At 37.6% G+C, this 13452-nt stretch overlaps 1 protein-coding gene across 1 annotated transcript in view; it reads left to right on the top strand.

Moving 5' to 3' along the window:
* The window catches only part of MAN1A1 (mannosidase alpha class 1A member 1), a 106595-nt gene that overhangs the window by 83001 nt on the left and 10142 nt on the right, over positions 1-13452 (top strand). The window contains exon 8 of the mRNA XM_014312053.2: positions 3808-3923. Within this exon, the coding sequence (XP_014167528.1) occupies positions 3808-3923 (116 nt within the window). The remainder of the gene's footprint in view (positions 1-3807; positions 3924-13452) is intronic.

Raw genomic sequence — 13452 nt, 5'->3', positions numbered from 1 at the left:
TGTTCATTGCTTTCTCTGATTTCCATAACTTGTCAAAAGTCTGCACAGTGTGCAGGATCATGATTTTAGAGATCTTATTGCTTTTTCCACTTTTCCTGTTTAGGTTCAGTCTGTAACCATCCTATTCATGCAATTCTGTCTTTCTATTTTTTCTTCCTTATGTTATTGAATAAAACCAAGCAAGATATGCAAGGTGGCCATGAACCAGCAGCACCCTTTTGGCCAAGAAGGCCAATGGCATCCTGGGCTGCATTAGGAAGAGCATTCCCAGCAGGTCAAGTGAGGTGATCCTGCCTTTTTACTACGACCTATTGAGGCCATAACTGAGATGGTGTGTCCAGTTCTGTGGTTCTGGACTCCTCAGTACCATAAATAGGTCTATCAGATGGAGCAGGTCTGTCAGAGGGTGACAAAGATGATTGGGGACTGGAGCATCTCTCCTTTGAGGAAAGGCTGAGAGAGCTGGGCTGGTTCAGCATTAGGAAAACTGAGAAGGAACCAGGCTCTTCTCCAGGTTGCCAAGCAATAGGAAAGGGGCAATGGGAAGAAACTGATGCACAGAAAATTCTGCCTGAATATGAGGAAGAACTTTTCTGTGCGGGTGACAGAGCACTGGAACAAATTGCCTTTGTCTGGGAGAGATTGTGAAGTGTCCTTTACTGGAGATATTCAAGAACTATCTGGATACAATCCTGTGTCATGTGCTCTAGGACAACCCTGCTGGCGCAGGGAGGTTGGACCAGATGATCCATTGTGGTTCCTTCTAACCTATTCCATTCTGTGATTTCTTTGATTTTATTGATTAAAATCTATTTTTGAAAGTTTTTTGTCACTCTGAGTTAAAATGGTATCCAAAAAGATTGTGCTGCTCAGCTGTATTTTCCCATCAAGGCAAATGCCATTTCCCTTTATGAATTAGAAGTACACTGTCATTTCTCAGTCTGCTATGCTGTGAGGCTTCCTGCAGGTCACCATGCCACAAGGCCTGTGGCAGCTCAGTGTGCATGACCATCAGCTATGGTTGCATGTTGGTATAAACCCTGACATCCCTGCACAGATCTGAGACGTGTGCCCAATTGTAACACATGTCAGTTCAGCACAGCTTTGCAAGACATAAAAACCTCCCCTGGAAGTGTTGATCCTACAGCAGTAGGTACTGGATTTAATTAGAGACAATCTCAGCACCTGTGAGATAGATCCAGTTAACTCCTTTCTTGGCTTCTCTTAGCCACAGAAGCAGCTTTTTGAGGCTTCATGAGAGCAGATCTTTCCAGTGACTGAGGCAGTTAGTGGCTCTGCCTTACATATTTTAAAGTTGTCACTTATTCTGCCTTATGGCTTTTGTTATTTCCATATTTGTAATATAATTGCATCTTAAGCACTCCTCATTCACACAAAATGCCCATTTTTGTTGGTGTGCAGAAAAAAATTACTGTGTCCATGAGCTTTGTTTTCCAATAGCATGCTGTGTTGATGAGTAGATAGCTTCCCATGCCTGTGAATGGTGGGTGCAGGTGTTGATGCAGGTCTATCCCTGGCATGCTGAAGCAGCAAAGACAAGTTCCATCTTGTTCCATCTCTTTCATATCAGACTCCTCCATTCACCAACTCTGATTAACTAATTTTTTCCCCACAGAGAAGATCAGAACGTGAGACTTGAAAAATATGTCATTTGAGATTGCTTTTCTAGGCTGTTTTCAGCTGATTACAACAGAAGGGAAAAACCAAACAATCAAGACCCTTAATTGGCACAAGACAGAAATATTTTCTCTTAAATATAAAGTGGAGAGGGAGGAATGGTTTCTGAATGTTTCTTCTCCAGCAGTGCTGTAGCTGTGAAGGCTGCTGATGGATCTCTGCCATTGTTCCTGTAAATTCATTTAGCCCTTGTTATTTTGACAGTAAACTGACAGTGATTTGCTGCAGCATGCGTCAATTGGATTTGTCTACTGCAATAATGTATATAATAACAGGGCTTATTATTGATGAAACTCTGCTTGTGCTATTTAGTTTGCAAATGTCAGAGGTTTCTATGGTAATTTATTTAGGAAACTGTAAAGGTCATTTAAATGCTGCTGTTCAAAGATCAGCCTTTGATCACAGGAAATGTTCCCATTGTTTTAAGAAACCTCTTCTCCTTTTGGATCATGAACATTTAATTTAAAAAATGGTGTAGTCTTCCCAGAATTTCAGTGTATCTCACTCAAAAGAGGTTGGAGAGGGAAAAAAAAAAGCCTTTTCAAACCCAGGTTCTATGGCACAATATACTTGGTATGCAAAGGGACAGGATGCATTCAGAAAACTATTTTTTTTTTTTTGCGTGTCACAGGCTAGTGGAGGAAAAGGACACTGTTGATGTAGTTGGAATAGACAAATATCTGTCTTCTACATTTGCATGTCTTTGCAAGCTGTCTGGAAGGTAAAGGGAGGCTTTCCATGGAGAAAAGATACAAAGGAGTATAAAAATAAATTCTCTGTGTTCCTTAGAATTCTACCAACACAGGCATAAATTTGAAGCTAAGATCAGAGTTAGGTGTCAGGAAGTGTGAGCTCAGGATCACTAACCCTTCTGCATCTCGCTTTATGAGTCTGGATCATCCCATGCAAGCTTTTTTTTGTTTTCTCATGGCCAGAATTTTGTGGTATGACTCAGGAACTTGCTGTGTGATCTGTGTAATGACATCTCCATCCTGGATTTCTTGAGTGGAATTAGCAGATCCCTCCTTTGCTGTAAAAATGGCAGTTATAGATGAGAAGTCCTGGTAAAGCACTCTGAAATTTTTCACTGAAGACTTGATAAATGCCAAATCACTTAATTTTGCCAGGCAGCAACAAGTTTCAAAAGCTACCTCTAGCTACTCTTCTTCACTTAAAGGAGCTTAGAAAAACACTTTACATGTATATATAGTTGAAGTATTTAATGCATTTAGGGGATCTATGCTGAAATCATGATAACCCATCAAAATTTTGCCAAGAATCTTTTAGGTTCCTGGACAGTAAGTGGGTGCGATCTTGTACAAGCAGTTGAGAGCATCACTAAATTTCCCATCACTGGTGCAACTGATGTTGGATGTCTGGCTTGTGTGATCTTAGTGTTTCCAGAGTCACTAAATTGTGCAATTGAATAACCACATCTGTAGTACCAGATTGTTTCACATAGGGCAGAATAAAGCAGTGTCACAGCAACAATCCTTTGTAGATGAGGTGAAGTCCTTTTTTTCCTTCCAAACCACTGCTGAGTTCTGAGAGCAGTCAGAAGTTTAAAAATGTAGTATTATTTTTAAACATATGGCTCAGCATTTTGAAATACCACTAAATAACCTGAAATTCAACTCTGCAGTAAGGACCTAAAAGCCTTTTTTATGAAGTGACTTAAATGGAAAGTTAGTGACTAAAAGAGCAATGCCTGCACTTTAAGGGAAAGCCTTTATCAAATCAGAGAACACTTTCTACTTTTTTACCTTTTTAGAATAAAAAAAGAAAAAAACTTAGTTTGACATGGTTTTGTATGGAATAGACTACATGAATTAGAATGGACACATGTAAATTGTTTTCTCTTTGCAATGATCTCCTGCAGCACATTGTGGATATTAAATAGCTATAGCATTTTAGCTAGATTAAAAATATAGCAATAAAAGAAATAATTCTCTGTATATACCAGTAAAGTTTTTCCTGACGTTCCAGGCTTATGTTTATTAAAGATGTTGTAGAAATAGATCATTAAATACACTGTTTCAAACTGTAATTGTATTTTATTGTCATGGCTGAGGATGAAAATGCTGTTCAATCTCTTTCTTCCCTATTAAGATCATGTCTCCATTGGAGGGCTTGGGGATAGCTTTTATGAATATCTGCTCAAGGCATGGCTGATGTCAGACAAGACAGATGAAGATGGCAAGAAAATGTATTATGATGCTGTTCAGGTAAATAAGACATTTAAATCTTCCTTTCCATAATAATCTAATATATAATAATCCTAAAGAGACAGGCTGCGAGGACAATATGAGAGATTTATGTATTTGCTACCACAGGGTGTTTTTTCAAAGAATTAGTTTCTGTTCTAAAGAAGGCTTCTTCAAATAGAAGTGCTAGAGGAATACCGATACTGCAGGAAAGGGGAGAATTTTGAAGTATAACTATTTTTTTTTCTTTTACTGCAATATAGTCAATTGTCTCTGGAGGAGAGAGGTATAAAAGAAGCAACAAAAAATGCATCTACAAGTAGCTCTCAGATAGACATTCAACTCTTTTTCTTGAGTCTTCTCTAGATATATATTAGTCTTGTCCTTTTCCTTTGTATCCAGGAGGGAGTTCCGCTCTTGTGTTCAATTCTGTCATGAGTTTCAGCCATAAAAAGTGTTTTGATTGTGGTCCACACGTGGATCATTGTGTTATGGTAGATAATTAGAAATTAAAATTGGGGTGTTGTTTCGCTAGCTTTTTGGTACAGGAGCATATACTTGTCAGCTTCTGCAAAACAGCCCAAATGGACACAAGAGAAAGTTTTATAAAATCAGAACTGTTCATACTTATATTTCTACATGTATTTATGATCCTGCTGGTCTGCACTCTCTTTTTTATTTATTGTATTTCCTTAATATGCTGTTTTGGGAGAAATAATGGGTTTGTGACACCAAATTGAGACTTGGCAAGTATTCAGTTTAAATGCATATTTACAGGCTTTCCTTCCAATCCTGGGCAAATGACCCATTTTCTCAGTTCTTTGCTTTCATATATATAGATATATATTAAAAAAGAGGATAATATTACTTCTTTTTTCGTTATCCTTTCATCTGTTTTGACTGGAAGCTGTCTAGGGCCAGGACTTTTATCTCTGATTAACTGTGTGTATCTACAGTGCCTCCATAGACAAGGCTTTGAGATGCTAAGCAGTATCTGCTTATTCTTTCATATATGTGGAAACACACTGTCCCTAGGGAGGTCATAAGTCTCCTTTTACTTCCCATACGCAAAAAGTGGTGGGATTAAAAAAATACAACTGTGGTTGCTTATTGCAACCATCTTTTTTTTTCCATTAGAGAGGAAAGTCAGTGTGAAGATCTGAGGGAGGGTGTGATCTCTGGTGGTTGTAAATTTGACAACCAAGTGTCCTCTGCTAAGGAAATCTTGCCTTTAATTTTGTAAGTGCAGATTTGGATGCAGTCAGCCTCATCTTCGCTGCTAGCATGGTATCAACTTCAGAGCAAAAGGTGGATCTTAAATTAGGTTTGAGTGCATTTGAGGCTATAACATAAGAACACTGCTGTTGTAATAGCTCAGACATCGGGCTGTCAGCCAGAGAGAACAAAGTGTGTGAAATTATCAATTCATCTTACCACCAAAAACATCTTAAAGCACCTCAAAGCTGCTCCCAGCCTTCTACTTCTGCGGGTTTAAAAACATCATGTTTTTTGAGGTCCCAGCAGGGAGCAGAAGTGGTGACAGCCCCCACATTTAAGGACCAGTTCTCCCTGCTCAGATTTCAGCTGAAGGAACAGAATCACCTGTTCAGCAGCATCACTGAATGTGACAGTATCAGTGACAGGGTCTCAGCTCTGCTGCATATGACTGTATTTAAAGTACCTATTTTCTTAACACTTTTTAGTAGTACTAGCTCAGAAACAGTCCGAGCATCATGTCTGACCAGAGTGTTAGTGTTTGAGAGGACCTGACTAAAACCAGATTTCCTTGTGCTGCTGGCTGTTGCTATTTCCAGTATTTTCTGATCAATGGCCTTCCTGTTGCCTGTTTTCTGTACCAAAGCTGAAAGTGCACATGCAGCATTAGGAGTGGCAGCTTGATGTTGTAAAGTAGCTTGTTCAGAAAGCAGCAGCAGAGTTTCAGCCTCACAGAAGCTGCAGGATGATTGGGCCCCACTGAGACACCAGGTTCTTCATTGGATAACTATCCTGATTTGAAATCCATCCTGGTACTGACTTCATTGCTATTGATCCATTACTTATCTAAATTAAAGCTGATTTAGGAGTCTGCACAAGCTGCAGTCTTTCTTTATAACTGAGGCTGCAGGGTTTGGGCATTCTGAGTCTGCTTGGTATTTTCTTAGAGAAATTTCCCCCAGCGCTCTCAGAATCTTTTTAAGACTATGCCAAAGGGAACAGCAGGATTATTCCTGGCCATTCAGTCCAGCACATACCCCCAGATTCTGAAAGAGTGATGTGAAGGCTTGATGCCTAATTCAATACCTTCTACTATCCAGAAACCACAAATGAAAATATATGGTGAGCTATATAGTTCACTGTGAAAAGCTGAAATCTATTTAGATGGAGCTTAGGGGTTATTTTTCACATTGTTCTGTAAATCATGTTTTTAAAAAAATGAATGCTTTCCATTAGAATTTTTGTATCACCTATAGATTATATAATGGCTTAAGTTAAAAGCAATAACTAAGATGTCAGGCTAGATTTAAAAACTGCTTCTGCTTGCCATGAAAATGCATTTGTGGCTGAAGCCATTGAAAGAGTTTATTCTTAATGGGAAAAGGGACCAAGATAGTCTTATTTTGAATGCCAGAGCATAGTATGACTGTATAAGGCCACCAGAGGGATTCATAAACTGTACAATTCACACAAAAAGACAAGTGAATGTATTTTTAATATAAGTTATTTTTTTCTCTTTTGAAAAGTAATACAAATAATATCCTGCTTCACATAATACATGAAATAAGAGATCTTTCTAACCTGCTTTCAATGGGTAGCATGTAACATTTAGTTACAGAACAAATGTGTATTCAGCTTTTTGCTATATGTTGAAGAACTAACTGCCAATAGAATAATCCATCAGTCTTTGCAAGTATCCAGGACAGGAATCATCTTACTCTTCTCAGTTAACAAGCTGATTTCTGAGACACAATTGAGTAGGTTTAAAAGAGAACATGATAATTTAGAGCAAAAATTGACCTTGTGGGTTCACTTATATCTAGTCTAGCAACAGCAGTGTCACAAGCAACTGCATCAAGTCTTCCTCTCTTAAATGTGTCAGCCCTCATTTCCTAAGCTGAAGGGCAATTTTCCCTCTATTCCTGTAAATAGGTTGTCTCACACTTGAGGCCTGATGGTCAGGTATCTTTTCCAAGTTTTCCCATTACGCTTATTTATGGCCATTTCTGCAATCTTTCTGTATCTTACATATATATTTATTCTCTCTCTCTCTGTCTTCATCACTTTCTCAGTGTAGTTCTAGAGAAGTGGCATATCTGGAGGCTGTAAAGAGAATGGTAACTCACCCCAGAAGAACTTTAAAGGAAAAGGGCGAGTCCTCACCAGCACTTCCCAAGCAGCTCAGTTCAGTGCAGCCCTTGGTGGCCCTGTGGTTTCAGTGAGGTAAAGCAGCTGCTTTCTGCACTTTTACCTTCAGTCAGGATAGCTAGTTCACTTTTAGACATTGTTTATTCTTTCTTAATGGGTAACAACTGCTCAGATGATCCTAACGAGAAAACAAATGATTTCTGCAGAACATAGCACTGGAAGTGGAAACAATGGAAATGGCCAAAAGAGGAACATGTGTTGTGAAACAGTGCCACAGCCACTCTGCCAGATTTCAACACCATTTCAGAAATTGCTGCTAGGCTGGGTTGCACAATTAAGCAATGCTGTCAATGCAGTAAACTTCTGTCAAAAGAGGAAAAAGTAATTTCTGGCCTCAGGATTCAGACAGAAAATATATAGAATTACTTTTTGCAAAGGGTTTAATTTTTTTTTGTACATTGCTAACTTTGGAGGCTAGCTTTGATATAGACCCAAAGGTAGTGATTGGGGGATTTTGGGTATATTTATTGGGTATTTTGATTGAGGGATTTTGGGTGTATTTAACCATCAGCATTAAGTAGTGAATATTTTTCAGAGCTGTTGATTTCAGTTTTTCAGAAAAATGAAAAAAAAATCCATGGAGACTCCTTTCTCCTTGAAAGGAGAGGGAAAACGAAGTGTTGTTATCAAACTGAAAACATGATATTGGCAGACAGGCTTTTTTCATCTCTGGAACTTCATGAGGATCTGTTTAACTGAGGTGACAGTCTGGTGGCTGGTTTGTGCTGACTGCAGTCTCCATTAAGCTGCTTGAAGGGGTTTGCTTTGTGATCGTAGTGATCTGAAAAACTGCATAACTGATATGGACAATGAGAGAACTGCAACAACCAAAATATAATGGCTTGTCATACTGGGTAAAGCTAAAAGTGATTAATGTCTTGAATATTCAATACTTAAGCACTTCTTGGCATTGAAGAATATACATAAATGGGGCAGGCAGGATGCTGCAATAGCAGCCCATCTTAGAATGGAACAGTTGGTACCCAGCATTCCCACTGCATACCTTGTTTTGGGGCTTTTTTTTGGTGTAGGAGGTGGGAGGCAACTTAACTGAATGTAATTTAAATGTGCTAAAATCAATAAACAGACAGTTTTTTCAGCTGTCATGTTTAAAATACTTATCAGCCAGCTGCACTGGTGTTGTGCACTTAGTGATAGTATGGCTGCATTATGTAGGAACACAAGATTCATTACATTGAGCAGACCAGAACATCCAGAGGACTCACTGCTCCTTCTTATTCTCTTCACTGCATTTCCCCACTCAGCACGGGTTTTGAGACTCTCTACAAATGCTTACAGAAAGCATCAAGGCTAAAGACAGACTTCTACAGATTTTGAAATTGTTAATAATTTACTGATAACTGCACAATGTCTTAAGTTTCGGACCAAATAAAGTATTTATTCAAATTTTTTGCTTGTTTACGGACTGTCAGGAGAAGGAGCAAGCTTTAATGTTATTAGAAGTATTTAAGGAGGATTTTAACTAGAAAGGTCTAAAGAGAAATTGTATGGGTTTTGCTCATGGCTTTGCTCTTTTCAGAGCAGCCATGCCCTTACTAGTCATGCTATTTTCCCTTCCCTTTTTTGACAGCAAAAAAAAACTTGTCAGAATCAACAGATATTCTAGAGTATTCAGAACATGCACAATGTAACATTTTGAGAGTGACTTGATTTGATTCATGCCAGACCATTAATACTGTTTTAAAATATGAATAAATTTATCCTTCCAGTAACACGCAACATTTATTATATTCAGAGCTAGAGCATTGGTGCTCTGAGAGACACCAACAGATCTATAGAGGAGAAAAAAAATATTTTCAAACACAAGTAAATAGTCAGCTTTCCCCTAGAACTTAATCATCTTTTTAGTGATCAAATGAATAGGTATCACAGGAGTTAAATGTTTGCCAATGATTCCCCTTTAAAAATTTAGGTACCTCCATTATAAGCACTCATATTTCATTGCACATGTAAGTTTGTCTACATAAGATGTCTGAAGTCCAAAAGAAGTAAACTGCTTTGGTGCTTTTAAAATGTTTTTTTATATTTTGTGTTTAACCAAATGCAAATTCTTCTGTGTTCAGATTTCAGTTCTGATTTTTAAAGCTGTTTAGTAAGCAGTGAGGAACTCAGCATAAGACACTATTTTTCTTTGGCAAAAGTATTTAAATTGTTTATAACAAGGGCTTGAACTTCCTATTCCATCGATAAACTTTTTTTTAATGAACTCACTGGAATTTGCAATAAAGGATAAATTGGATAACTGCGAAGGTTGGGAAAGAAAAGTATTGCATTAGATCAATGAAACAGAGAAAATGTAAGGGAAGTAAAAAAGTAACAAGAAAGCAGGCAATTTACTTAGAAACTCACAGAATGTAAATCTGCAGTAATCCTGACCTGCTGCTCTGTGCTGTTTCAAAGCAATAAAATGTACTGTGCAAGCTGTAAATATTTAAAAAAAAAGTAAGCAATTGACATTATACATCTTTGAATTATTGGAAATAACACATGATAGAATTCTCTTTCATCCTCACGGTTGCTTCAAATGATCAAAATACTGTTTTTGAAAATTCCTAGGGGAAGAAAGATATATTAAAAGTTTGAACAGAGATAATTTATGGTACTTTGTTATGAAGACGCCTGCAGAGTTGTAATTATCCCCAAAACAGACATTATAAACCCTTGAAACTTAGAATCATATTTCTGAAGTTTCAAATTTATTAAGGTATGGAAATATGGAACTGTCTTGCTGAGCAGTTTTATCTCCAGCTACAGTGACATCTTGAGGCAGGAAATGAAACCACCTGGGTTTTGTTAAAACAGCAGTAATCATTGAAATTCATTAATCATAATTAAGAAGATACTGTAAAAGGAGAGGTAAAATGCCTAAGAGCTAGAGGTAGCAGAACTGTGGGGTCACATTTCCGTTTGAGGTCTGTAATTTGTTATCTCAGCTCCTCCAGCAGAGTTAACACTTCTGTGGCACATATCTATGTAGAATTTGAGCAGCCTTGAGGAGCAGATCTTTTTTCCTAAGAAGCCTCCACCTGTGCTCTGCAGGCATCTCAGTTAGTGTTTTTGTTACCTGTCAGTGTAATCCACCAAGACAACCCCTGTAAAAATAAGCTCATTGATTAGTTTTTAACTCATTTGAACAGAGAGTGATTCAGTTCTGTGTCTTCTGTGTTTCCCTGTAAACCATACATTCTAAACCACTCAAAGGGTAAATGAAGGACTTTGCAACCACAAAATCAAGTCAGGGATGGACTGAAGGGGATGGTGAAGACATCATTTAAGATGTGTGTAAAGCTTGAAGACATGAAGGAACTGAATGAAGAAGAATGGTTGTTTGTTAGGAGGGTCCAAATCTGCTTAATTTGCAAGGTTTAAGAACTGGCAGTATGATGTATAGGTTAAGGAACAGGCTGATAAGCAGAGAACACAAAACATATTGCCTTAACAATGAAGGCAGGAGGGGGAGGAAATCAGGTTGGGAAAAACTGAAGAGTTTCTCCTTTATGCTGTCAATAACAGAGATTACACAAATGTGCAATTTGCAGTCCTGTAGTTGAAACCATTCCTAATGTCTCATTCACTGTGACAGATATGCAAGGGCATAATTTTAACATGCAAACTCATGAGAAAGATGCCAGTAGAAATGCAAGGAGCACTTGAGTCACAATTCAAACTGTAAAAAGCACTGTTAGTGTTTCTAATTGAGTGCACAAGCATTTATACAGTTGTTGTGTCGAAGGAATAATTTCCCACAAGATGGGAAAAGGTAATTTGGCTGAAGGCTTTACTGCAATGAGGTATGTAAGCAAAGCCTTAGGTAAAAGCTAAAAAAGAAAAATTGCCAGGAACTGTATTAGCTGTAAAAAGTTACTCTGGCTCTGAGAGCTTATGGGTACATGACATATTGTATACCATACCAGCTTTACATGTAGTAAATGTATTTCTCTAAATGTCCATAAAATGTTTATTTACCTTTAGTTTCCCCCTCCTTTTTTGTCCACTACAGCCTCAAATCAGGTTGTCTCGATTTTTTTTGCTTCCATTTTGTTTTCCACTCCCAGGTAGCATCTGCTATTGCTCCCTTTGGTAACATGTATTTGTAGCTACCTTTCACTTGCTCAGAGCTTGAAAGCTTCCAGGGATGGGGCATCCACAACTTCTCTGGGCTACAAGTTCCAGTGCCTCACTACCCTCACAGGAAAGAACTTTTTTCTGATATCTCATCTAAACTTAGCCTCTTTCAGTTTGAAGCCATTTCCCCTTGTCCTGTCACTACACGCCCTTGTAAGAAGTCCCTCTCCATCCTTCCTGTAGGCTCCCTTTGGGTACTGGAAGGCTGCAGTTAGGTTATCTCAAAGCCACCTCTTCTCCAGGCTGAACAATCCCAATTCTGTCAGCCTTTCCTCATAGGAGAGGTGCTACATCCCTCCACCTGATCTGAAAAGAGTGCAGGAAGGAGTTATTTGTAGCTGGGGAGCAAGTTGAAATAGACCTGCAATTCAAATAGATGTGTCTCTTGAAGCGAGTACATAATTATATCAAAATAAAAATAAGTTTATTTTAAGTATGAAATTGAGAATCAATTGTACCAGACAGATTTTTTCACTTGGGTGGATCTTTGTCACCACTCTACATATTCTCCTTTTAAGATAATTTGTTTTACTCACTTGATTTCCCTGCCAGAACTGCACCCAAAGCACTGCAGACAGCAAGTAGCATTCCCCTACAGGAACATAACCCTTCCTTCCTATCCTGCTTTCAAACCTCAGCTTTCATATCTAGGTAAAAATGCATAGTGACCCAGCATGCTCTTAACAAAGACATACACACTGCAAAGGTATTACCTGGCACCCAGGGACCCAGGATGGTACCAAGCATGACAAGGCAATCTGAGTGTCTATAATATATCTAATAACTACCTCACAAAAATAGCTTTAAATAAGATCGTTACATAATAAAATAACTTTTAATAGGCATATGTACTAGTTCTTAATAGGCCCCATTTATAAAACAGATGATTTGCTTTACTAAACACGAATACTTAAATTGGAAATATATTTTTAATTTGTGACATTCTTGGTATCAATCAACATCAATTTGTTAGTTCCTTAACACCAGTTTGCTAGAATAATTTTAAAACTCTTGGAAGTCATCCTTTTTCATCCTGAACTTTAATCTTGAGCCAAAAGAGGAAAAAACTTAACAACACTAATTGGTATCACAAAATCCATTTTTATACTACAAGAATCAACTCTGGTCTAGTTAATATAGTTCAAAAGTGCATCATTGCTGTTATGTCAGGCAGATACAGTAATAGTTCATTCCGGTTTTCAGTCATTGCTTCAAAAAAAATGCAACATAGGTAAATTTAGTTACCAATCTATTTTATCTATTTTAATGGTTGCTTACTTTTTGAATAAATTCTGATCCAACAGCTAAGTGACCAGTAGAGTTATTGCCTATTTTTAGAACAGTTGTTTTGGTGAGATGGGAGATACCATGCTGAAAGGTTAAATGAAATATCATTAAAGCTTTTCCTTTCTCAACTTGGTTTTAGGTTAGAATGCCCAAATAGGTCTGAAAGCTATTTCCTGCAAAATTATTGTGTGTTTTCTCACCTTTCCCCTTTCACATCTAATTCCTCTTTTTATAGGTTAAATTATGCAGGATTTTTTTAAAGAAGAATTTGTTTAAATCCCACGAATTTTCATTATTTACTTCTGCTTTAAAATTTAAGTATGTTTTCCAGTAGGTACCTAGTAGTAAAAGCATGGAATCAAGGTGGAAACAAGGGGTGGAGGAGTTTTCTGAGCTAATAGTTGCTCTGTATCTGGGCAGAAAACATCATTACTAAGTGCTTTGCACTCGTATTAATGGAAAACAAAGTATAGTTTTCAATGTGACATTCTTGGCAGAAAAAAAAACAGTATGTAAAAACTGTAGTTATTCTAATTTAGACAGGATTTTTCATGCTTATAGGAACAACCTTTACAAATGCTTAAATGGGGAAAAGTAACTGAAATCACTACTTTTCCTTTATAAAACTTTTTTTTTAAATCTTGGCTTTTTCGTTAATAGTTGTCTGTAGCGATATTTTTTAATGTTTTTTCTC

This window comes from Geospiza fortis, unplaced genomic scaffold (genome assembly GCF_000277835.1).
Source record: "Geospiza fortis unplaced genomic scaffold, GeoFor_1.0 scaffold98, whole genome shotgun sequence".
In the NCBI taxonomy this organism is placed as follows: Eukaryota; Metazoa; Chordata; class Aves; order Passeriformes; family Thraupidae; genus Geospiza; species Geospiza fortis.
This window is presented reverse-complemented; position numbering and strand designations above follow the sequence as displayed.